The sequence below is a fragment of the Jaculus jaculus genome, chromosome 8 (assembly GCF_020740685.1).
Source record: "Jaculus jaculus isolate mJacJac1 chromosome 8, mJacJac1.mat.Y.cur, whole genome shotgun sequence".
Taxonomy (NCBI): Eukaryota; Metazoa; Chordata; class Mammalia; order Rodentia; family Dipodidae; genus Jaculus; species Jaculus jaculus.
The window spans coordinates 58,321,032-58,346,738 of NC_059109.1; the positions used below are offsets into that span (position 1 = coordinate 58,321,032).

A 25,707-nucleotide genomic window follows, 5' to 3' on the forward strand; every position below is an offset into this window, starting at 1 on the left:
ATGGTATTTGCAGCACTGTCAAGGTTAAATGTTATATATATATTCCTAGCAACTCTGCTAACATCTCTTCTGTTTTACAAGACATATAGAAAAAGATTCAGCCATACCAAACACTACTGTGCCAATTTAATGAACAACTCTGGAAAGAAATCTCAGCTAGCTCGTGCTCAGAGGTCCTGAGACAATCTGACTACATTTACCTGAGTTCCCTTTAATGCTCCCCAAGACTAGAAGTCCACAAGAAGGACAACCGTAAAGTGACCAGTCTGTTGTGTGCTCACTTCTTATTAATTCCTTTCTTTTATTCTTTCTCCCCAACATCTTCAAAGACGATCTTCCTAGACTCCACTAATACACTTCCTGAGTCCTTTAGAATAGTTCCCCTCTCTAAGAGAGACACTTTAACTGCCATATTTCTACACTCCCGTTCAGCAGGAAGTAGTTCAAGATCTGATGTCATCGGCCCCTGTTCTATAACAGCAGTTATAGTGTCTTCTCATGAGAGAGGTGGATACCTTTATGGTGACTGGCCAGGTCTTTCATAGGATTTAAACATTTTGGTTGATTAAGTTCAGCCCCTGGAACTCTTCCTGAGACAGTCTTGAGCCCTAACCAACCAGCTATCCCTCTGGTTCACCTGAGCTGGAAGATAGCCCACTACCATGAGGTTATAAATATTTTTGCAAGGGAAGGGCAGCCTCTCTGACAACTTGGAAACTTTTAGCTGTTGGTGAGTTTTCCCCTCAGCTTAGCACCGTAAGCTCCGTCCTGGCCCAAGCCTAGCAGGAGGGGCCCCTAGCCCTTACTCTCCACATGGGCTCCTTTGCCCCCTCTAGCTCCCTACATGGCAGGAGCTCCTTTAACTTTCTTTTTGTGCTTTTTTTCCAGGCCTTCCACATGGGTTCTCTAGACACATGGGTGCCTTCTCTTGGCTCTGTACTTCCCTCAATAAATATAATAATTTTTTAAAAAATGATTATATAATTCAATATGTTGATTCAAATGATTAAATTACTATTTTTAGGTGATTCAGAGATAGCTCAGTGGTTAAAGGTGTTTGTCTGTAAAGTCTGACGGCCTTAGTTTGATTTCCCAGTATCGATGTAAGCTTGATGCATGAAGTGGCTCATCCATCTGGAGTTAACTATTTGCATTGACAAGAGGTTCTAGCACATCCTTTTCCTGCTTGCATAATACATACATAAAAATATTTTTAAAAATTACTTTTTCTTCTTCTTCTTCTTCTTCTTTTTTTCTTTTTCTGAGTTAGGGTCTTTCTGTAGCCCAGGCTGACCTGGAATTCACTATGTAGTGTTAGGGTGGCTTCAAACTCATGTTGATCCTCCTACCTCTGCCTCCCGAGTGCTGGGATTAAAGTCGTGTATCACCATGCCCAGCTAAACATTACTAATTTTAAATAAAAAAAAAATTGAACACCAACTATTTATTTGATCATGAGAGATTCACTACTACAATTGTTTAGGCATGATAATAGCACAAAAATTAGGTTTAAAACAAGAGTCAGGGTGGAGAGATAGCTCAGCAGTTAAGGTGCTTGCCTGTGAAGCCTCAGGATCTAGGGTTGATTACCCAGTACCTACATAAGCCAGATACTCATGGATGCATGTGTCTGGAGTTCATTGGCAGTGGCTAGAGGCCGTGGTGCCCCCATTCTCTCTCACTCTCTAATAAATAGAATTTTTAAAAATTTTTGGTAATTAAAAAAAACCCATTTATTTATTTATTTATTTGACAGACAAAGGGGGTGGGGGGAGAATGAGTAGGTGTTCCAGGGCCTCCAGACACTGCAAACAAACTCTAGACATGTGCCTTCCCTGTGCATCTGGCTAACGTGGGTCCTGGGAAATCGAAATTGGGTCCTTTAGTTTTAAAGGCAAACGCCTTAACTGCTAAGCCATCCCTCCAGCCCCATTTTTGGTATTTTTTTTTTTTTTTTTTATGAGAGAGAGAAATGGCACACAAGGACCTCTAGTAGCTGCAATTGAACTCCAGACGTGTGAGCCATCTTGTGTGCATGTGAAACCTTGTGTGCTTGTGCCATTTTGTGTCTGGCTCATGTGGGATCTAGAGACTTCAACATGGGTCCTTAGGCTTTGCAGGTAAGCACCGTAACTAAGCCATCTCTCTAGCCCCTAAGACATTTTGGTTTATAAAAAAGAGTTGTGCCAGGCATGATGGCACACACCTTTAATGCCAGCACTTGGGAGGCAGAAGTAGGAGCTTACTGTGAGTTCCAGGTCAACCTGAGACTACATACAGCAAGATCTTACCTTAAGAAAGAACTTAAGGGGCTGGAGAGATGGCTTAGCGGTTAAGCGCTTGCCTGTGAAGCCTAAGGACCCCGGTTCGAGGCTCGATTCCCCAGGACCCACGTTAGCCAGATGCACAAGGGGGCGCACGCATCTGGAGTTCGTTTGCAGTGGCTGGAGGCCCTGGCGCACCAATTCTCTCTCTCTCTCTGCCTCTTCCTCTGTCTGTCACTTTCAAATAAATAAATAAACATAAAAAAAAAAAACCAAAAAAAAACTTAAGCCGGGCGTGGTGGCGCGCGCCTTTAATCCCAGCACTCGGGAGGCAGAGGTAGGAGGATTGCCATGAGTTCAAGGCCACCCTGAGACTACAGAGTTAATTCCAGGTCAGCCTGGACCAGAGTGAGACCCTACCTCGAAAAACCAAAAAAAAAAAGAACTTAAAAAAAAAAAAAAAAAACACAACAACAACAAGGGCTGGAAAGATGCCTTAGCAGTTAAGGCACTTCCCTGTGAACTCAGGATTGATTCCCTAGTACCCACATAAGCCAGATGCACAAGATGGTGCATGCATCTGGACTTCATTTTCAGTGGCTAGAGGCCCTGGCACACCCATTCTCTCTCTGCTGCTCTCAAATAAATAAATAAATAAAAACAAATAAACAAAAAACTATAAAGAAAAAAAAATAATGAAAGAGAGAATAAAAAAAGAGTCATGAGCTAGATATGGTGGCACACACCTGTAATCCCAGCATTTGGGAGTTGGAGGCAGGAGGATCAGAAGTTCAAAATCATACTCAGCCACACAGTGAGTTCAAAAGAGGACTGGCCTGCTACAAACAAACAAGCAAAAACAAAACTGTACTGGAGCTGGGGTTGTGGTTTAGAAGTATAGGGCTTACCTTACATGCATGATACTCTGGGTTCCAACCCTAATACTCACAAAAATAAGTAACATAAAAGTCCTTGTCTGTAAGTGACACATGCTTATTTGTACTAAGCTGGGTCAAAATCATCTGATAGAAAAAAGGATTAAGGGGAGAGATGGCTTAACGGTTAAGGCACTTGCCTGCAAAGCCAAAGGACTCAGGTTTGATTGCCCGCGACCCGTGTAAACCAGATGCATAAGGTGGCACATGCATGTGGAATTCGTTTGCAGTGGCTTAAGACCCTAGTGTGCTCATTCTCTCTCTCTTTCCCTCCCTCCCTCTGTATCTACCAAATAAATAAATAAATTAAATTTAAAAAAAAAGAATCATTAATTTCCACCACTTACCTGTTCTGTTCTTCCGCTTTTCTCGCTCAGCTTTCAGCTCCTCCATGGCTTGAGATTTCTTATCTAGTTTCTCATCTCGTTTGGAACGCCGTTCTTTGTTGTGGGATGTTACCTTGAAAGAGAAAGGGATGTAGAGTGGCCTTTTTACTAACTGCTCAGAGTCTCTATATGCAACAATGAATACATTCAGTCCATGTGAACAGCTGGCTGTACAAACTTAAAAAGTTGTATAAGAGAAACAACTGGGTGTGGTGGCACACACCTTTAATCCCAGCATTCAGGAGGCCAATGTAGAAGGACTTATGAGTTTAAGGACAGCCTGAGACTACATAGTAAATTCTAGCAAGCTGCTACCTCGAAAAAAGAAAAAAAAAAAAAAAACCTAGCTAAATGAATAAATAAAAGAGAAGCATACTTTTGTGGAAAAAGAAGGTACAGCAGTAAAACCAGGCCTTGTGTTATCTGCTTAAAAGCAAGTTCAAGGGCTGGAGAGATGGCTTAGCAGTTAAGGCATTTGCCTTCAAAGCCAAAGGACCCAGGTTCAACTCCCAGGACCCACGTAAACCAGACGCACAAGGTGGCACATGTGTCTGGAGTTTGTTTGCAGTGGCTGGAGGCCCTGGTGTGCCCATTCTCTTCCTCTCTTTCTCGCTTGTACTCTCAAAAAAAAAAAAAAAAAAATTCAAAGTCATTCTTGGCTACATAATGTATTCAAAGCCAGCCTGGGATACATAACAGACATTAAAAACATCTAGAAAACACCAAAACAGGGCTGGAGAGATGGCTTAGTGGTTAAGGCACTTGCCTATGAAGCCTAAGGACACAGGTTCAATTTCCCAGTACCCACATATACCAGATGCAAAGGGTGGCACACGTAACATGTGACTGGAGTTCATTTGCAGTAGTTGGAGACCCTGGCAAGCTCATTCTATTTCCTTCTTCCTCTGTCTCCCAAATAGAAAAATAAAATATATATTAAAAAAACTGGCAAGTTCAAGAACTATAGGATTGAACTAACACCCTAGATTATGATCTAACATTGTTGATAGGTCACGATGAGTGCAGATGACTCATGTTCCCCACTACATTTATACCAAGTCTAGGATGTCATACACCTGAGTAAACATAACTAAGCTGGTTATCTGAGATAAGAACTTTATTGACTTAACCAGCGTATTCAGCCAGTGGTGAAGTAACATCTCCAGAGACTAATTAAACCAACAGGGCACAGACAGCTTGAAATGGTCTTGCACTAATTAACCAATCTAGGCTGATTAATACACACCTACTCGTTACATAAACACACATAACCTAAAAAACAAACAAAAAAAAAAAACACACACATAACCTAGCCAGGCGAGGTGGCACATCCCCTTAATCCCAGCAGTCAGGAGGCAGAAGTACGAGGACCACCATGAGTTCAAGGCCATTCTGAAACTACATAGTGAATTCCAGGTCAGTCTGAGCTACGGCGAAAGCCTACCTTGAAAAAACTAAAAATAGAAAAGAAAAGTGCACACAACCTAAACAGGTACACTGTGATTAAGAAAGACCACTGAGTGTCTTACCTGAGATTCTTGAATCTGTGTCAGCTTTTTCTTTTCCTGTTCCTCTTCTTGCTTTTTCTTTTTTTCTTTCTTTTCTTTCTTTTTGGCTGTCTTTAGTTTTTTCTTAATTTCAAACCTGGTTAAAAGATATTTGCTTGGTTTTTAAAAAGCAATAAAATAGATGTAAAAATGCTTTCTACTAGATAGGAGGCAAAAAAGAGGAGGGAAAGGAATTAAATATTTGGGATATGAGACCCTAATTTAAGATAACAATAGCAACAAAATATCTAAACACCAAAATGCAAAATATATTTTGGCTTCTTGAAATTCCAATGCAAGATCTTGTAAGAACATTAAGAATGTTCCATGGGAAGTTGGAGAGATGTCTCAGTGGTTAAAGTGATGGCCCACAAAGCCAAAGGACCCAAGTTTGATTCCCCAGGACCCATGTAAGCCAGATGCACGAGGCAGCACATGTGTCTGGAGTTCCTTTGCAGCAGCTAGATAGACGCCCTGGCTGGATTACAGGTTTGGGTTACCACACTCAATTTATGTGTTGTTAGGTATTGAACCCAGGGCTTTAGGTATGCTTCACAAACACTTTGCCAACTGAACTAGATCCCCATCCCAATGTACTCTTTTCAATTAAAAAAAATTTAAACTTATTTATGAGGGTTGGAGAGATGGCTTAGCAGTTAAGGCACCTGCCTTCAAAGCTAAAGGACCTCAGTTCAATTCCCCAGGACCCATGTAAGCCAAGGTGATGCATGCTTCTGGAATTTTTTGCAGTGGCTGGAGGTCCTGGCATGCCCATTCTCTCTCCCTGTGTCTTTTTCTCTCAAATAAATAAAAATAATAAAGTATTTATAAAAAAGAAAAGAGAGCCGGGCGTGGTGGCGCACGCCTTTAATCCCAGCACTCGGGAGGCAGAGGTAGGAGGATCGCCATGAGTTCAAGGCCACCCTGAGACTACAGAGTTAATTCCAGGTCAGCCTGGACCAGAGTGAGACCCTACCTCGAAAAACCAAAACAAAAAAAAAAAAAAAAAGAAAAGAGAAGCCGGGCGTGGTGGCACACGCCTTTCATCCCAGCACCCGGGAGGCAGAAGTGGGAGGATCACCATGAGTTCGAGGCCACCCTGAGACTACATAGTGAATTCCAGGTCAGCCTGGGCTACAGTGACACCCTACCTAAAAAAAAAAAAAAAAAAAAAAAAAGAGAGAGAGAGAAATAAAGAGAATGTGTGTGAAGAAATGAGTAGGGTTCTTTGCCACTGCAGACAAATCCAGATGCATGTGCTACACAAATAAAAAAAAAATTCTAGTAACAACCTATGGCTTCTGGGTGTTGCACTGTCCAAAAACGTAGTTTGCATATGAGTTATTCATACCTTCTTAGATTTTGAATAGCCCTCCCCCCATCTTTCCTTTACTTAATCTCTTCCCCTGACCTCACTTAGGCCTTTCCACACCCATTAAACTGTTATTCTACTTACATATATACAGTATCATCCTATTACGTCCCCTCTCACTCCCTTTCTAGTTTATTGGCCTGTTACTGAATTTTATTCCAACTCACATAGAAGCCCAATCATTTGTAGCTAAGATCCACATATGAGAGAGAACATGTGACGTTTGGCTTTCTGGGCCTGGATTACCTCAGTAGTATAATTCTTTCCAGATCTATCCATTTTCCTGAAAATTTCATTTTTTCTTTACTGCTGAGTAGCAATCCATTGTATAAATGTATCATATACATGGTTGAGCAAGCATCTCTACAGTAGTAAGATGAGTCCTCAGGATATAGGCCTAGGAGAGGCATAGCTGGGTCATATGGAAAATCCACTTTTAGCTGTCTCAGGAACCTCGACACTGATTTCTACAATGGCTGGAGCAGATTGTATTCCCACCAACAGTAGAAGAGTTCCTCTTTTTCTGCATTCTTACCAACATTTATTGTCATTTGTTTTCATGATAGTAGCCATTTTGACAGGAATGAGATGGAATCTCAAAGTAGGTTTAATTTGCATTTCCCTGGTAATGGGGATGTAAAGCCTTTTTTTTTAAACATGTGTATATGTCATCTGTATTTCTTCTTTTGAAAACTCTCTATTTAGGTCCATAGCCTATTTTTTAATTGGGTTGTTTGATTTCTTAGTAGTTTTTTGTATATCCTAGATGTTAATCCTCTGTCAGATATTTCATAGCCCATTTTTTAATTGGGTTGTTTGATTTCTTATTATTTAGTTTTTTGAGTTCTTTGTATATTCTGGATATTAATCCTTTGTCAGATGTATAGCTGGCAAAGATTTTTCTTCCATTCTGTAGGTTGCCTCTTTGCTCTATTCAGTGTCCTTTGCCATACAAAAGCTTTGTAATTTAATGGAGTCCCAGCAGTTGATCTGTGTGGTTTTATTTCCTGAGCAATTGGGGTTATATTCAGAAAGTCATTGCCAATACCAACATGTTGAAGGATTTCCCCTGCTTTTTCCTCTAGCAATTTCAGAATTTCAGGTCTGATATTAAGGTCTTTAATCCATTTGGACTTTAGTCTTATGAATAGAGAGACATAAGGATGTATTTTCATCCTTCAACAGATACATATCCAGTTTTCCCAGCAGCATTTGGTGAAGAGGTCATGTTTTCTCCAATGAGTATTCTGATATTTTTGTCAAAGATCAGGTGGCTGTAGGTACCTGGGTCCTCTGTTGTGTTCCACTGACATATATGTGTCTTTGTGCCAGTACCATGCTGTTTTTGTTACTATGGCTCTGTAATATAGGTTAAAATCAGGTATGGTAATACCATAAGCCTTATTTTGTTGCTCTAAATTGTTTTAGATATTTGAGATTTTTTTGTGTGCTTCCAAATGTATTTTAGAATTGTTTTTTCTATTTGCATGAAGAATGCCATTGGAATTCTGATGGGGACTGCATTAAATTGTGTAGATTGCTTTTGGTAAGATTGCCATTTTCACACTATTGATTCTTCCAACTCAAGAACAAAGGATGTCTTTCCATTTCCTAGTGTCTTCTGCAACTTTGGTCTTGAGTGTTTTAAAGTTTTCATTGTAGAGATCCTTCACTTCCTTGGTTAGGTTTATTCCAAGGTAGTGTGTGTGTGTGTGTGTGTGTGTGTGTGTGTGTGTGTGTGTATGTATGTATGTATGTGTATGTATGTATTTTTTTGATGCAATTGTGAAAGGGAGTGGGTCTCTGATTTTATCCTGTTTTTGTTGTTAGCATATAGGAAGGCTAGTGGATTCTGTGTGTTTATTTTGTATCCTGCTACATTGCCAAAAGTGTTTATTGGCTCCAACAGTTTGCTGGTAGTCTTTAGGATCCTTTATGTATAGAATCATATCATCTGCAAATACTAATTTGATCTCCTCCTTTCCAGTTTGTATCCCTTTTATGTGTGTCTTTTGCCTTATTGCTACAGCTAAGATTTCTAGTACTACATTAAATAAAAGTGGGGACACTGGAAACCCTTTTCTTGTTCCTGATTTTAGTGGAAAAGCTTTAAGTTTTTCTCCATTTAGTAATATGTTGGCTGCAAGTTTGTCAAAAATGGTCTGTATTATGTTGAGATGTTTCTTCTTTTTACAAAAATATTTTATTTTTATTTATTTATTTATTGCAAACAGAGAGGGTGTGAGAGAGAGAGACAAGAGAGTGAGAACGGTCATGCCAGAGCCTCTAGCCACTGCAAACTAACTCCAGATGCATGTGCCACCATGTGCATCTAGATTATGTGGGACCTGGAGAATCGAACCTGGGTCAATAGGCTTCACAGGCAAGTGTCATAATTGCTAAGCCATCCCTCCAGCCCTATGTTGAGACATGTATCTTCTATTCCTAGTTTCTGTAGGACATTCATCATGAAGGGATATTGGATTTTGTCAAATGATTTTTCTGCATCTATTGAGATGATCATGTAACTTTTGTCCTTCAATCCATTTATATAATATATTACATTTATCGATTTTTGTATGTTGAGACATCCCTATATCTCTGGGATAAAGCCTACTTGGTCAGGGTGGATGATCTTTCTGATATATTCTTGTATTCTGTTTGCCAATTTTTTTTTTTTTTTGCATCTATGTTCATGAGAGAGATTGATGTCTGTAATTTTCTAATTTTCTTTCCTTTTATTTCTTATTTCAGTTTTTGGTTTTTCGAGGTAGGGTCTCACTCTAGCCCAGGCTGGATTCACTATGTAGTCTCAGGGTGGCCTCAAACTCACAGCTATCCTCCTACCTCTGCCTCCCAAGTGCTGGGATTAAAGGTGTGTACCACCATGCCCAGCTTGTAATGTTCGTTTTTTGTTTTTTTTTGATTAGTTTTGGTATCAGGATGATGCTGGCTTTGTAGGAGTTTGGTAGGATTCCTTCTTTTTATGTTATGGAAAAGTTTGAAAACCATTGGTTTTAGTTCTTCCATGAAGTTCTGGTAAAATTCACCAGTCAATCCATCTGGGCCTGGACTTTTTTAGTTGGGAGATTTTTTTTTTTTTAAATAACTGCTTGGATCTCCATACTTGTTATAGGTCTCTGTAAGTAGTTAATCTCATCTTGATTTAATTTAGGTAGGTCATATAAATCAAGGAAATCATCCATTTCTTTCAGATTTTCAAATGTAGTGGAGTATATGTTCTTATAGTATGTCCCTATGATTTTTAAAATTTCTCTGGTATCAGTTGTGATAGTCCATTTTTCATCTTTAATTTTATTGTGTCTCCTCTCTGTTTCCTTTGGTCAAATTTACTAGGGGTTTATCAATCTTGTTTATTCTTTCAAAGAATCAACTCTTTGTTTTACTAATTTTTTGATTTTTGGGTTTCTATTTTATTAGTTTCTGCCCTAATCTTTATTATTTCTTCCCATCTACTGATTTTCAGTTTGCCTTGTTCTTCTTTTTCCAAGGCCTTAAGTGAAGCATTAATTTGTTTATTCCTTTAGCCTTCTTTAGTTGTGGAATGTCCTTATTTCTCCATCTATATGAATGGATAGCTTTGCAGGGTAAAGTAACCTTGGTTGACAGTTGTTATCTTTCAGAACTTAGAATATATCACTCCATTCCCTTCTGGCTTTTAAATTTTGTGTTGAGTAATCTGCTGTGATCCTGATGGGCTTGCCTTTGTAGGTAACTTGATTTTTCTGTCTAACTGCTTCCAATATATTTTCTTTGCTTTGTGTGTTTTGGAGTTTAATTATAATATGATGGTGGGAGGTCTTTCTTGATTTTGTCTGTTTGGCATTCTATAGGCTTCCAGTATTTGTATTAGCATCACTTTCCCTATTCGGGGGAAGTTTTCTTCTATGATTTTGTTAAAAATACCTGTTTTGCCTTTGGAGTAAATTTCTTCTTCCACTATGCTCTGAATTCTTATGTTTGATCTCTTCATAATGTCTTCTTAAAAGTCCCATTTATGCCTTCCTATTAGTTTGTCTTTCTCTTTGTTGGACTGTATTAGATCTGCCACCTGGTCTTCTAATTTTGATATTCTGTTCTCTCCTTGATCCAGCCTACTGGTGAGTCTTCCTACAGAGTTTTCTATTTGACTTACTCTATTTTTCATTGCTAGTATTTCTGATTGGTATTTTAAAAATCATTTCTATTTCCTTACTCATGTCTTGTATTGACATGAGTCCTTATTTCATTAAGTTGGTTTCCTGTGTTCTCTTGGGATTCCTTCAGGAGTTGGTTTTCTTCTCTGATTTCTTTGAGTATAGATATAATCATTTTTTTGGAAATCTTTGTCAGGCATTTCATTTAAAGTAGTCTCACTAGCAGTCATTTCTGATGAATTTATAATTTTTGGTAGGAATGTACTGTCTTGATTTTTTGTTTTTCTTGAATTATAATGTAAAGATTTTTGCATCTTGATTTAATTTAATGCTTGAGTTTTTTACTTATCTGCACTGTTCTTAGCTGACTTTATGTATCTTCAGTGTAGGAGTGTCAGGTGTAGCTTTTATTCTCCATGAGAAACCACAGAAGTGACCCTAGGCGTTGAGTTTGCTATTCAAGTATTATAGTACACTTGGTGAAGAAAATTAATGGCAAATTCTAAAATTCAACTCAGCAATGCAGACACTCAATCAAAACCAGCACAGAGTATTTATACAATTGTGGTGATTAAACTAAACAGATAATTTAGTAAAGCCAAAGTCCCTAGGTTTGTGTTTTCCCACACCCTTAATCCTGTCAACAAAGAGGTTGAGATTTCTTTCTTTTTTTTTGGTTTTTCGAGGTAGGGTTTCATTCTAGCCCAGGCTGACCAGTAATTCACTATGTAGTCTTAGGGAGGCCTCGAACTCACGGCAATCCTCCTACCTCTGCCCCTCAAGTGCTTGGATTAAAGGCATGTGCCACCACGCTTGGCGTGAGGTTGGGATTTCTAATCTGAAATGGGTTCCAAGTCAGTCTAGGGCCAGTAGTCCCTGCTTCCCATAGTGAATGTAATATATAACTTTTCCTGACATGGAGAGAGATTAGCACTTCCAGTGCAGGACTATATATCTGGCCTTGTGTAAGTAGGCCCTGTTACCTTTTGGGATGGCTTCCAATCTCACCAATGTTGAGTGTCTACCTTGATCTCTCTTGGTGCCAGGTGGCTGGGTAAATGAGTTCTCCAGACTTTCACAGCCCTGACAGTTTGGGGATGGGAGACTTTGCAGGGTGCCTGGAATTGTAGCAGAGCTGTGTGGCTGGTCCCATTTGTATCTCCTTCACCAGATGCTCAGCTGGTCTCTGCTTTTCTCCTTCAGGTTTCTTGCCTTTGCAAGGAGGCTGATGCTAATGGAAAATCTGCTCATTTTGTTTTACTCCTGCTGCTTTTCTCCGCTGGCCGGCTGGGTGGGCTGTCAGGCTCATGGATTAGGGCTACTGGCACCTCTGCGGGATTCTGGCCAGTTTGCTCTTTTCTTGAAGATCTTGGTCTCTTCTGCTTTTCTGCTGTGGTTGATAATAACTTATATACCTATATGTTTTAGTAGAAGAGTGTTTTGTTTTTGTTGTTTGTTTGTTTTGTTTTGTTTTTGGTTTTTCAAGGTAGGGTTTACCTCTGGTCTAGGCTGACCTGGAATTCACTCTGTATTCTCAGGGTGGCCTCAAACTCATGGCGATTCTCCTACCTCTGCCTCCCAAGTGCTGAGATTAAAGGCATGTGCCACCATGCCCAGCTAGAAGAGTATATTTTGCTGTGTTCCTGTTTATTCCCCTCCTTAGGCTGCCTTGGTGTGGCTACTATGCCATCTTACCCGAAGTCCACAATCTCTAGGTTCTGACCATTCTGAACGATCATCCCCCTTTCGCCCAAGCTGCAATTTGCTTAGCACAGAGCAATTCAGATTTTGAGCACGTATTTTAGTATTTTGGCCGGGCATGCCTTTAATCCTAGCACTTGTTGAGTTTTAGATCAACCTAGACTACTTAGTGAATTCCAGGTGAGCCTGGGTTACAGCGAGACCCTACCTTTGAAACAAAACAAAACAAAAAATTTGGACAGTTAAGACAGTAACTTATAATCTTTTTGTTGTTGTTGTTTTTTCGAGGTAGGGTCTCGCTGTAGCCCAGGCTCACGTGGAATACACTATGTAGTCTCAGGTTGGCCTCGAACTCATAGTGATCCTCCTACCTCTGCCTCCCAAGTGTTGGGATTAAAGGTGTGCACCACCATGCCTGGCTTTTTTATTTTTTTTTTAATTTAATCTACTACTGCCACTAGAGAAGTCAGTGGATTTATGATCCAGAATTATGTGGATGTTTTGGGTTGGATAGGGGACTCTTAAGGGATTATTCAGTTATATGACTTGAGAATAGGGGTTCTAGTTTGTTCACACCTTCTGTCATGATGACATGAATACATCTTTCTGTGGGACAAACCCACAGTAGAGTACTATAACATAGTACTCTAATAATTTTTTTGAGACAGGGTATAATTCTGTTTACTTTGATTTTAGTATCTTTTTAAATTTTGCTCTTATTTTTATTCATTTATTTGAGCAAGAGAAAGAAAGAAAAAGAGGCAGGTAGACAGAGAAAGGGCCTGTTAGGGCTTCTAGCTATTGCAAACGAACTCCAGATTCATTCACCACCTTGTGCATCTGGCTTACATGGGTACTGGGAAATCAAACCCAGGGTCCTTAGGCTTCGCAGGCAAGTACCTTAACCACTAAGCCATCTCTCCAGCCCAATTTTTGTATCTTTTTATAAGTATATATATTTGTAAAGGAAGGAAGGGAGAGAGAGAGAGAGAGAGAGAGAGAGAGAGAGGGAGGGAGGGAGGAGGAGGGGCATGCTAGGACCTCGTTTTTTTTTTTTTTTAATATTTTTGTTTATTTTTATTTATTTGAAAGCAACAGAGAGAGAGAGAGAGAGAAAAGAGGCAGATAGAGAGACAGAATGGGCACGCCAGAGCCTCCGGCCACTGCAAACATACTCCAGACGCATGTGCCCCCTGTGCATCTGGCTAACGTGGGTCCTGGAGAATCGAGCCTCAAACCGGGATCCTTAGGCTTCACAGGCAAGCGCTTAACCGCTAAGCCATCTCTCCAGCCCATGCTAGGACCTCTTGTGGCTGCAAATGAATTCCAGATGTATATGCCACTTGACCCATGTGATTTGATTCAGGTGTCCCCCATAAACTTAGGTGTTCTGAATGCTAGGTTCCCAGCTGATGGAGATGTAGGAATTAAAGCCTCCTGGAGGCTGAGTATTATTGGAGGTGGGCTTATGGTATTATAAGTTTCCCCATGCCAGTGTTTGGCCCACTCTCCTGTTGCTGTTATATACCTGATGTGGCCCAGGAGGTGATGTTTACCCTCTGCTCATGCCATCATTTACCCCTGCCATCATGGAGCTTCCCCCTCAAGTCTATAGACCAAAATATACCCTTTTTACCCACAAGCTGCTCTTATCAAGTGTTTTCTGCCAGCAATGTGAACCTGACTGCAACAGTGCATCTGTCTTTATGTAAGTACTGGGTAACTGAACCTAAGCCTAAGAAAGCACCTTTAACCACTGAGCTATCTCTGCAGACCCCAGATTTTTATATCTTTATTACTTACAAAGTAGTCCTTTTAAGAATTTTTTAAAAATTTTTATTTATTTGACAGCAACAGACAGAGAAAGAGGCAGATAGAGAGAGAATGGGCGTGCCAGGGCCTCCAGCCACTGCAAACGAACTCCAGACACGTGTGGCCCCTTGTGCATCTGGCTAATGTGTAATGTGGGTCCTGGGGAAACAAGCCTCAAACCGGGGTCCCTAGACTTCATAGGCAAGCGCTTAACCACTAAGCCATCTCTCCAGCCCTCCTTTTAGGAATTTGATTGTTGAAGTCCTCATTTTCAGTGAAATGGAAGGAACATGCTTATACTAGAATCTACACTGGAGTTTTGTCCAATTTGTCTCCTTTGTCGTTTTTGTTGCTTTAGGTTTTTCAAGGTAGGATTTTTATCTTAGCCCAGGCTGACCTAGAATTCACTATGTAGTCTCAGGGTAGCCTTGAAATCATGGTGATCCTTCTATCTCTGCTCTGAATTGCTTGGATTAAAGGTGCACACCACCGCACTTGCTTTTTTTTTTTTTAACGAGAAAGAGAGAAATTGGGAGTGCCAGGGCCTCCAGCCACTGCAATCCAACTCTAGATGCATGTACCACCTAGTGTGCATGTGCAGCCTTGCACTTGTATCACCTTGTGCATCCCATGTGGGATCTGGAGACTCGAATGTGGGTCCATAGGCTTCATAGGCAAGCCCTTTAATCACCAAACCATCTGTCCAGCCCTGGCTTTTGTTTTTGAAACAGGTTAATTACTAGGTTATGAATATAGTTATAAGGAAGAGTAAGACTCTACCTCAAAAAACCAAAATATGTGTGTGTGTATAAGGAAAATTTTGGTTCCCTTAAATTTGGTAGGACATAAAATTGGTCAAGAACAACTAATTTAGAGGCTGGAGAGATTGCTCCATGTAAAAGCACTTGTTTGCACAGCCTACAGACTTTTATCCCCTTGTAACTTACTGTTTAATGCACTTTGGAAATTGTCTTGTTGATATTTTAAATGTAGTTTTTAGGCCATTCACCTACCTATTTGAAGAGTCTACATGTTCCGTGTTCATTAACTGTTTTTAGAAGGAGAATTCTAATTCTTTCTCTGGAGTGGTTAAAGGTACTTGTTTGCAAAGCCTGATGGTCCAGGTTTCATTCCCCAGTACTCATGTAAAGTCCGATGCACAAAGATGGTGCATCCATCTGGAGTTTGCTTGGAGTAGCAAGAGGCCCTGGAGCACCCATCCCTTCCCTCTCTCTTTGCTTATATAAAATATATATATATTAAAAACAAATTCTTGGCTTAGTGGGAGGGCCATTAGTTGACACGGCGGAAGCCCATGTGGGTCCAGCCTCCCTCCTTGGTGGACAGTGACAGCAACTGAGTGTGAGGAGGGGCCTCAGCTTTTCCTAGTTGTTCTTTTCCAGGATCTGTCTGGTGGTCAGCATGACCCGTGGAAATCAATGAGAACTTGCCCACCAGAAAAATAGCATGGTGGTGCACGCCTTTAATCCCAGCACTTGGGAGACAGAGGTAGGAAGATTGCCATGAGTTCGAGGCCACCCTGAGACTACATAGTTAATTCTAGGTCAACCTGGGCCAAAGTGAAATCCTTCCTTAAAAAATAAAAACGGGGACTGGAGAGATGGCTTAGCGGTTAAGCACTTGCCTGTGAAGCCTAAGGACCCTGGTTTGAGGCTCAATTCCCAGGACCCACATTAGCCAGATGCACAAGGGGGCACGCAAGTCTGGAGTTTGTTTGCAATGGCTGGAGGCCCTGGCGCGCCCATTCTCTCTGTAGCCCTCAAATAAATAAATAAAAATAAACAAAAATTAAAAAATAAAAATGGGGGGGGAGGGAATGAATAAAAAGAAAAAAACCTCAGGAAATTAGCAAGGGAAAAAGAAAAGAGGATAGCTTGAATACCTCTCAGAGAAAGCACAGACTGAGATCATACAACAAAAGCAGAAGGCAGCCAATAAGATGTCTATGCAGATGGGAGAAAAATGATAACATACTCTTCAGAAAACATGGGTGCTATTGCCAGTAGGGTGCATCATAAACTTTAAGATCAGAATTTCTCAGTGACTAATCACTACATGAGTTATAACTTAAAAATGGTCTATCTTGAACTTTATTTTTTAGCTTAATGTGCTGTTTTAGGACCACATTCTTTTTAAAATGTGGGTACTGGAGAATGCTGCGGAATGGAACCTGGGTCCTTGGGCTTTGCTAAGCCATCTCTCCAGGCCCTAGAACCATTCTTTAATGAATAAAATACTAACCATGTATATGAACAATAAATAAAATTCTTTCTCTAATATTCCAACTATCTTGTTTTCTGTTCCCATTTTGGGACCACTCATTACCCTTGAGATGGTCTGTGATACTGGCTTTTCACAGTTCAGAGATGCAAACATTTTACAAATAATTCTTTACCATCTAGCAGCTCCAGTAAAGTTTGTTCTGTTTGTTCCAACAATGATAACCTAAGGAGCATTCAAACTCAAAACAAATGTGTGCTGCTTGCTGCTGACTGAAAGCCCAATATTCTTGTCTAGGACAACTCATCATACTTAATATGTTCTCCAGAAGAACAAACAGGCTCCCTGAGGCAATGGAATTAATTGCTGTCAAAGAAAATGCTTTGGTTTCCTTTCCTCTCCATGATATTAGGCAAAAAAGAAAGGATCCTAGGTCTGATGACTCTATTATTTTCCAAGACAAAAGCCAAGGTTTTTTTTTTTGTTGTTGTTGTTGTTTTTGTTTTTTTGGTTTTTTATTTTTCAAGGTAGGGTCTCACTGTAGCACAGCTGACCTAGAATTCACTATTTGGTCTCAGGGTGGCCTCAAACTCATGCCTCCCCAGTACGGGATTAAAGGTGTGCACCACCATGCCCAACTAAAAGCCAAGTTTTTAAAAAATATATTTTATTTATTTATTTATTTATTTGATAGAAAGAAGGGGGGGATAGCACGCCAAGGCCTCCAGCCACTGCAAACAAACTCCAGATGCATGTGGCCCCTTGTGCACCTGTAAAAGCTCAAGTTTTCAAATTTCATTTTTGAAAAATATTTATTTTTATTTTTAATTTACTTGAGAGAGAAAGAATGGGTGAATCAGGGCCTTTAGCTGCTGCAAATGAATGCCAAACTCACATGCCACTTTGTGCATCTGGCTTATGTGAATTCTGAGGAGTCAAACCTGGTTCCTTAGGCTTCATAGCCTTAACCACTAAGCTATCTCCCAGCCTGGCTTTACTTACTTAATTTATTTTTTTTAAATTTATTTATTTGAGAGCGACAGACACAGAGAGAAAGACAGATAGAGGGAGAGAGAGAGAATGGGCGCGCCAGGGCTTCCAGCCTCTGCAAACGAACTCCAGATGCATGCGCCCCCTTGTGCATCTGGCTAACGTGGGACCTGGGGAACTGAGCCTCGAACCAGGGTCCTTAGGCTTCACAGGCAAGCGCTTAACCGCTAAGCCATGTCTCCAGCCTGACTTAATTTATTTTTTGAGGTAGGGTCCTGGCTGACCTGGAACTCACAGCAATCCTCCTACCTCTGCCTCCCCTCCCAAGTGCTGGGATTAAAGGCATGTGCCACCATGCCCTACCCAAGTTTATTTTTACTTAGAAATTCTACTAGGAAATAAGGAAGAACTTTTGTCATTTAAAATATGACAAATCCCAGAAAGCTGAAGCACTTCTGATTACCAAGAAATACCTAACATCCCAGCTTTTCATTCTGGTGGTACTGGAGATAGAACCTGAGGTCTTATGGAACGTACTTCTGAGCTACATTCACAGCCCAACATTTCAGGGTGGTTTTTTTTTTTTTTTTTTTTTTTTTTTGAGATAGTTTTACTCTGTAGGTCACACTGGCCTCCAACATGCAGCAATTCTCCATCCTCTGTCTCCCAAGTGTTGGAATTGCAGGTACATGCCACCTTATGTGGCCCATACCACTTTCATTAACAAGCAGATTTGAGCAGGGTGAGGGGATGCACACCCTTAATCCCAGCACTTGGGAGGCAGAGGTAGGAGGATCACCCTGAGTCTGAGGTCACCCTGAGGGTACATATTAAATTCCAGGTCACCTGGGCTAGAGCAAAACCTTACTTAGAAAAACAAAAACAAGTAGATTTACATTCTATTCTACAGCTGGGCATGGTGGCGCATGCATGCCTTTCGCATGCCTTTCGTCCCAGCACCCGGGAGGCAGAGGTAGGGGGATCACTGTGAGTTCTAAGATACCCAGAGATTACACAGTGAATTCTAGGTAAGCCTGGACTAAAATGAGACCCTACCTTAAAAAATACCTACAATCAAGACAAACTTGAGATACCCTCAATAGTAGCAGTAGTCAATCATGCATTCATATTTTCTCTTTCTCTCTCCCTTCTTTCCTCCTTTCTCCTTTTCCTTCCTTCCTTCCTACCTCCCTCCTTTCTCCTTTTCTTCCTTCCCTCCCTCCCTCTTTTCTTTCTTTCTCTCTTTCTCTCTCTCTTTCTTTCTTCCTCCCTCCCTCCCTCCCTCCCTCCCTCTCCCTCCCTCTCCCTCCCTCTCCCTCCCTCTCCCTCTCCCTCTCCCTCCCTCCCTCCCTCCCTCCCTCCCTCCCTCCCTCCCTCTCTCTCTCTCTCTCTCTCTCTCTTTCTTTCTTTCTTTCTTTCTTTCTTTCTTTCTTTCTTTCATTTTGACAGAGAGAGTGAGAGAGAATGGGCATGCCAGGACCTCTAGCCACTACAGGCCAACTCCAGACACATGTGCCAGCATTTGGCTTATGTGAGTACTGAAGAATCAAACCTGGGTCCTCAAGCTTCACAGGCAAGTGCCTTAACTGCTAAGCCATGTCTCCAGCACCTTCATGTATTTTTTTTTTTTTATTATTTTTAGTTTTTTGAGACAGGGTCTTACATTATAGTCCAGCCTGGCCTTGAACTCACTGCAATCCTCCAGCTTCACCCTCCCAAATCCTGGGAATAAAGGAACGAGTCACCAACCAGCAATGTACTGACCTTTATCAAGACAAAAGCAATCTGTAATTCTCTCAAGAGTATTATTATAGTGTCTGTGTTACAGAACAGATAAAGTAATGGGAAGATGATGTTGCCACTTTTTTCAAACTATCTTTTTTTTAATGTATGTATGTGTTTCTATGTGTTTGTGATAAAGTCAGAGGACAAGCTTGGGTGTCATTCTCAGGAATGGAGTCCACCTCTTCTCATTGGTCTAGGGCTCACCAATTAGGCTACACTGGCTTGTCAGTGAGCTCCACGGAACCTCCTTGTCTCCATCTCCCCAGAACTGGGATTACAGGTGTCAACCACCATGCTTGAAATTTCCACATGAGTTTTGGGGATTGAATTCAGCTTGAAATCTAGTTCTACCATTATGATGATTAATCTCAATTTCTATTTGATTGGTCTAGAATACCTAGGAGACAAATTTTTGGGCATATCTGTGAAAAATTTTAGAGATTAGGTAAATCAAAATAAGAAGACCCACCCTAACTATGGGCAGCACAAATCTAAGTTCTGGGGTCCCATGTTGAGTAAAAAGGAGAAAATGAGCTAAGCATCAGTATTCCTTCTCTGCTTCCTGACTCTGGGTGTAATGTGAGCAGCTGTGCCTTCCCTGCCACGGCACTGGAAGCCAAAATAAAGCCTGCCTCCCCAAGCCACTACTTGTCGGGCATTTGGTTACAGCAATGAGAACAGTGATTAACACAACCAACTCACCCATGAAATAACTTCAAACAAGTATCTTCTTTCCTTCATCCCATAAATATTTAGGATTTATCTATATACTTGTTAGTCACTATTTTAGGTACCAGGAATAGGCAGTAAACAAAACAGTCTCTCACAGAGCTTATTTTATTGATGTCTTTTAGCTGAAATGTCTGCTTCTCTAGCAAGGCATAGGTAACTTAATAAGGTTGTGGTAAAGATTAAATAACACATGTATAAGTATCTTATCAAATACAACATGCTATGGTTATAAGACAGAAAAAGCAAGCTAGAACTGAGCTGGAAGCTTCCTTCTGTTGGCTAGATGTCATAGTGCTGAAAGTTGCTAAGCAGTCTGCTAGAGGGGAAAAAAAACCATCAAGTTCCCAATGGCAGACCCTGTGAGGTACAGCCAGAAAGAAAGTGCATACCAGTGCAATAGCTGTATGACTGTTATAAGAGTTAAGCAGCTGCCTTCTGATTGGATTTGAGTTTATTCCTGGTAGTATAAACCTAGTCAAAAGCCTGTGGGCTGGGAAGGCACAGACCTTGGGAGAGAAGATACTATTTTTGTTTGGCTAAATGTATATGCTGTGCCCATTCAAATCGCTCTCTAGTTCTGTTTATGAGCTAGTGGATCACTGTGAGTTTGAGACTAGCCTGGAGCTAGAGTTCCCGGTCAGTCTGCCTTGAAAAAATAACAACAACAACCAAAAAAATGTTTATAGTCAAAGATTGGTGTTGCCCGCAGCTTTGGTGAGAGCAGTCTCTGCAGTGGGAAGACTAAATACTCATCAAAATACTAGTGTCTGGAGAGTGCTCAGCCCTAAATGGGTCACCTACATCATCACTTCCAAGGCTCAAGGCTCAGGGAACATTGCAGAAGAGGAGACAGAAAGAACGTTAAAAACAGGAGGATGGGGAAGAATGCTGTGGAACGCTGTCTTTTGGACATGACATGGCCACTGCACTCATGAACTCACAGTGGCTGTCATCACCTGCACAAGAATGGCACAAGATTGGGCTGATCAACACTCTGTCATGGGTGGTTGAGGAGTTGGCGGCCCGCATCCCTCCTTAAGGAGTTACTGACTGCTGGGGGAAGGGGAAGCCATTGTCTCCAGTAGTGCTGCCACTGGTAAGCCATCTGTGCTCTGGTAACACCCCCACCCCATCCTCATGCAAGAAAACCTAATTAAACCCAGAAGATCACAGAAAACAAATAAAAGAAAGCAGAAAAAAGATATCAAAGTGTAAATGGGACTAACTGGGAAGAAGGGGTTCAGTAGAAGAGGGAGGGGGACAAGAAAAAATAATGAGGGCAATGATAAGGAAAATGCATTATGTGCATGTATAAAAATTGTCCATAATAAAATTGCACACTGATTCTCTTTCACTCTCTCTCTCTCTCTCTCTTGCTTTCTTACATTTAAAAAAAGAAAAAAAAGGCCAGTCTGGTGGGCTTGCCTCAAAAAAAAGTCTTGCTGGAGAGATGGCTTAGTTGTTCAGGTGCTTACCTGCAAAGCCAAAGAACCTCGGTTCAATTCCCCAGTACCCACATAAGCCAGATGCACAAGGTGGTGCATGCATCTGGAGTTTGTTCGCAGTGGCTGGAAGCCTGGTGTACCCATCCCCTCTCTCTCTCACTCTGCCCCTTTCCCTCTCTTGAATAAATAAATAAAAATAAAAATATTTAAAAAATATAGTACGTGGGTGATGACAGCTCAATCACAGCCTGCTTGCCTAACATGCATGAAGCCACAGATTCAATCCCCAGTAGAGGAGACTGAGACAGGGGAGAGTGCTCCAAGAGAGGACTCCCATCATTCACATCTCTTCAATGTCAGGATGGTGGTGAATTCTAGCTGATCAGGAGGCTGCAGCAGGAGGACTGCAAGTTCAACCTTTACATGAACTACATTTCAAAATAAAAAGGGGTTAGGAGATTGCTCAATGGATAAAGTACTTGCTGCTCAATCTTGAGTCCATGAGTTTGGTCCCTAGACTCTATGTAAAAAGCTGTATGTACAGGGTGTGGTGGTGCACACCTTTAATCCCAGCACTTGGAAGGTGGAGGAAGGAGCATTGCCATGAGTTGGAGGCCAGCTTGAGACTACATAGTGAATTCTGGTTCAGCCTGTGCTAGAGTGAGACCCTACCTCAAAACAACAACAACAAACCTAAAGAATAAAACATAAAAAGCTGGAAGCTATAGAGCTTCTGTAAGCCCAGTGCACCGAAAGGGCTGAATGTGACATGGGAGGGTGAGACAGGAGACTTTCCCAGACTGACTGCATAGGAAAAGCAGTAGTGAACAACGAGAGACCTTGCCTCAAATAGTGGATGGTGAGGACTGGCCTAAAAGTTGTCCTTGTCTTTTTAATTTTTAAAAATGTGAAGCCAGGATAAAGAAGTTATCCTCAGGGTAAGATGGCTACATAGGGATCACACCAATCCAGCCTAGGAAGGGATTTAAGCAAAACCACAGCAAGACACTCTTCGTCTGAAAAGTGAAGGTGTAGGGGTTTTTATTGACCACAGCTGAGAATAAGAGAGACCAAGATCTATCAGAAGGAAGGAAACCTGCCAGAATCCCACGGAGATGCTGGCAGACCTGGACCTGATCTGGCAGATCTGCGCACCAGCCAAGTGTACCCAGCTACAGGAGCAGAGACCAAACAAGGGAATTTTCCAACCTCATAAGCCTCCTTGCGAAGTCAAGAAACCTGAAGGGGAAATAGCACAGATGTGCTGAGGAGCTGCTGAAGGGGACACAGGCGGGACCAGCTGAGCAGTTCCAGTACAACTCCAGGCTTCCTGCACTCTCCCATCCCCCAACCAATAGCACCAAGAACCTTGAGAACTCATTCAGCTCCCAGCAGCAGGGCATCCAGCACAGCTGATCAGAGCACCAGATTCACAGCACAACACAGAGGGATCAAGGTGGACACTTAGCATTGGTGAGATTGGAAGCCACCCCAAAAGATAACGAAGCCGACTGACAAAAAAGCAGGTACATAGGCCTGCACTGGACTAATCTCTCTTTCCATTTCAGGGCAGGTTATGGGTTACATATTCATGGCTGGCATTACTATTCTCACTTGAGCTGTATTTGGGGGTGGACTTGTTGCTTTTGATGCTTTCAGATTCATTCTTAGGGCCTTTGTCTTTTTCTTCTGTCGTCATTGGGGGCGGGGTCTGATTCACACCCAGGCTGACCTGGAACCCTTTCAGAACAGACATAACTTCCCAGCTGACAGGATTAAAGGTATACATAGAGCAGACTGGATGAAAAGGAAGGATCCTTCCATTTATTGCCTCCAGAAAACTCACCTCTCAATAAAAGATAGACACTGTCTTAGGGTGAAAGGATGGAAACAGTACTTCAAGCAAATGGGCCTAGGAAACAAGCAGGGGTTTCTATCCTAATATCTGACAGGACAGGCTTCAACATTACTGAGGAAAGATAAAGAAGGTCACTTTATACTGAGTAAAGGAGCACTCCAACAGGAGGACATTACAATCATAAACATGGGGGCTCCCAATTTCAGGAAACAAATGCTATTAGAACTAAGGTCACAGACAACACTAAACACAGTTGTAGTGGATGTGTTCAACACCCCACTCTAATCAATTGACAGGTCATCCTGGCCAAAAATAAACAGAGATACATCTGGATTAAATGAGGTCATAATGGACCTAACAGATATCTACAAAACGTTTCATCCAAATGCTGCAGAATACACACTCTTTTCAGCAGCACACAGAACATTCTCTAAAATCCACCATATATTAGAACACAAAGCAAACCTTAACAAATACAGGAAAATTGAAAAAAATCCCTTGTACACTATCTGACAACAATGGGATTAACCAGCAAATCAGCAACAAGAAAACCTACTGAGCATCCAGAAATTCATGGAGACTAAACAGTACACTATTGAATGATGAATGGGTCATTGAAGAAATAAAAAAAGGAAATTAACAAATTCATAGAATCAAATGATAAACAGAATACAACAAGCTAAAAGCTTTAGGACACAATGAAAGCAGTCCTAAGAGGGAAATAGAAGGAACATATCTACATAATAAAAGCTATCTATAACAAACCTATAGCCAACATAATTATTAAATGGGGAAAAATTTGAAGCGTTTCCACTAAATTAAGGAACAAGATAAGGGTGTCCACGTTTCCACTTTCATCTAGTGTAGTACAGGAAGTTCTAACTATAGCAATGAGGCAATAGACACTCATAACAGAGATACAAGTTAGAAAGGAAGAGATCAAGTTATCACTATTTGCAGATAATATAATTCTATACATAAAAGACACTAAAAAAAGGAAGGGAAGGGGATACTTAATAGGATAATATTATATATATGTAAGTAGAAGAATAGATTAATGGAGGTGAAAAGGCCCCAAAGTGAGGTCAGGGGAAGAGATTAAGTAAAAGAAAGGTGGAGGGAGAGTTAATCAAAATCTAAGAGGATATAAATAAATCATATGGAATCCTACTTTTTTGAACAATGGAACACACAGGAGCCATAGATTATTGCTAGAAAATCTTCAGTGGTAGGCATGGATACCTTTCAGTGACTTGTTGGCCAGGGAGGTCCCTGATGTCCCCAAAATATTATAGGCCATTGCCGAGTCCCTTGGTTTCCCACAGGAATAGATGGTAAGACCCTATCGCTGAAGACTCCACATACTTGGGCTGCAAGGCCACTGAGAGATCCTGCTGGAACTGAGCTGATAACCCCCTCCATGTAGACCAGCTGACAGAAAGCTGGAAAAAGCCATCCATTCTGCATGCAGTTCAATGGGAGAAAGAGAAATCACCAGTGAAGATACTCAACAGTGGACACTGCAAACTTTATATTTTGCCAGCCAGGCCAATGGGTGCAATAGCAGAGTGTCTGTCATGGTGGAAACCAACTGCCCTCTAATTGGACTGGAGGCCCACTCCATGGGAGGGAATACATCCCTGATACTGAAAACTTAAAACGGGTAGTCATGAACCCTAGGGGTGTAACATCTGCTGCTGTCTGGCTAAATGTATATACTATGCTTATCAAACTGCCCAGTAAGCACTTCTCTTAATATTCATACCCTTATATTAATGCTACTCTCACTTTTGGTAGAGAATCTTCTCTTTTCATATGGCAGTGACCTTGGGACGACTCTGAAGGCATCATGGTGCTGGAAAGAAGTGACTGGAGTGCTCAGTACTGCAATATTTCTATCATACCTTCCAAGGCTAAGGGTCCAATGTGGAAGAGGCAGCAGAAAGAATGTAAAAGCCAAAGGAAGGGTAGGACTCCTTACAATGTGCTCCCCCACACACACAAAATGGGCTGAATATCCATGACCTCACAGTGCCTGACACTACCTACACAAGACCATCGTAAGAGGCAGAAAAGATCATGACATCAAAATAAAAGAGACTGAGATGGGGAAAGGATGTGATGGAGAATGGAATTTCAAAGGGGAAAGTGGGGGGAGGGATATTTTTTATAATCATTGCAGTTGTTAATAAAAATTTGAAGAAAAAAAAAGACACTAAAGACTCTACCAGCAAAGTGTTAGAGCTGATAAACACTTTTAGCAACGTAGCAGAACACAAAATAAGCACACAGAAATGAGTAGCTTTCCTATACACTAACAACATGTAGAGAATGAAATAGGGAATCTCTCCTATTCACAATTGCCTCAAAAAAAAAAAAAAAAAAAAGGTACCTTGGAATAAACCTAACCAAGGAAGTGAAGGATCTTTACAATGAAAGCTATAAAACACTCAAGCAAGAAGTTGAAGAAGACACTAGGAAA

At 41.1% G+C, this 25,707-nt stretch overlaps 1 protein-coding gene across 1 annotated transcript in view; it reads right to left on the reverse strand.

Annotated features, from left to right (window-relative positions):
* Rtf1 (RTF1 homolog, Paf1/RNA polymerase II complex component) overlaps nucleotides 1-25,707 on the reverse strand; it is a 107,674-nt gene that overhangs the window by 31,721 nt on the left and 50,246 nt on the right. The window contains exons 5-6 of the mRNA XM_004660899.3: nucleotides 5,115-5,229; nucleotides 3,547-3,658 (exon numbers count right to left, since the gene is read on the reverse strand). Coding sequence (XP_004660956.1) covers nucleotides 3,547-3,658; nucleotides 5,115-5,229 — 227 coding nt within the window. The remainder of the gene's footprint in view (nucleotides 1-3,546; nucleotides 3,659-5,114; nucleotides 5,230-25,707) is intronic.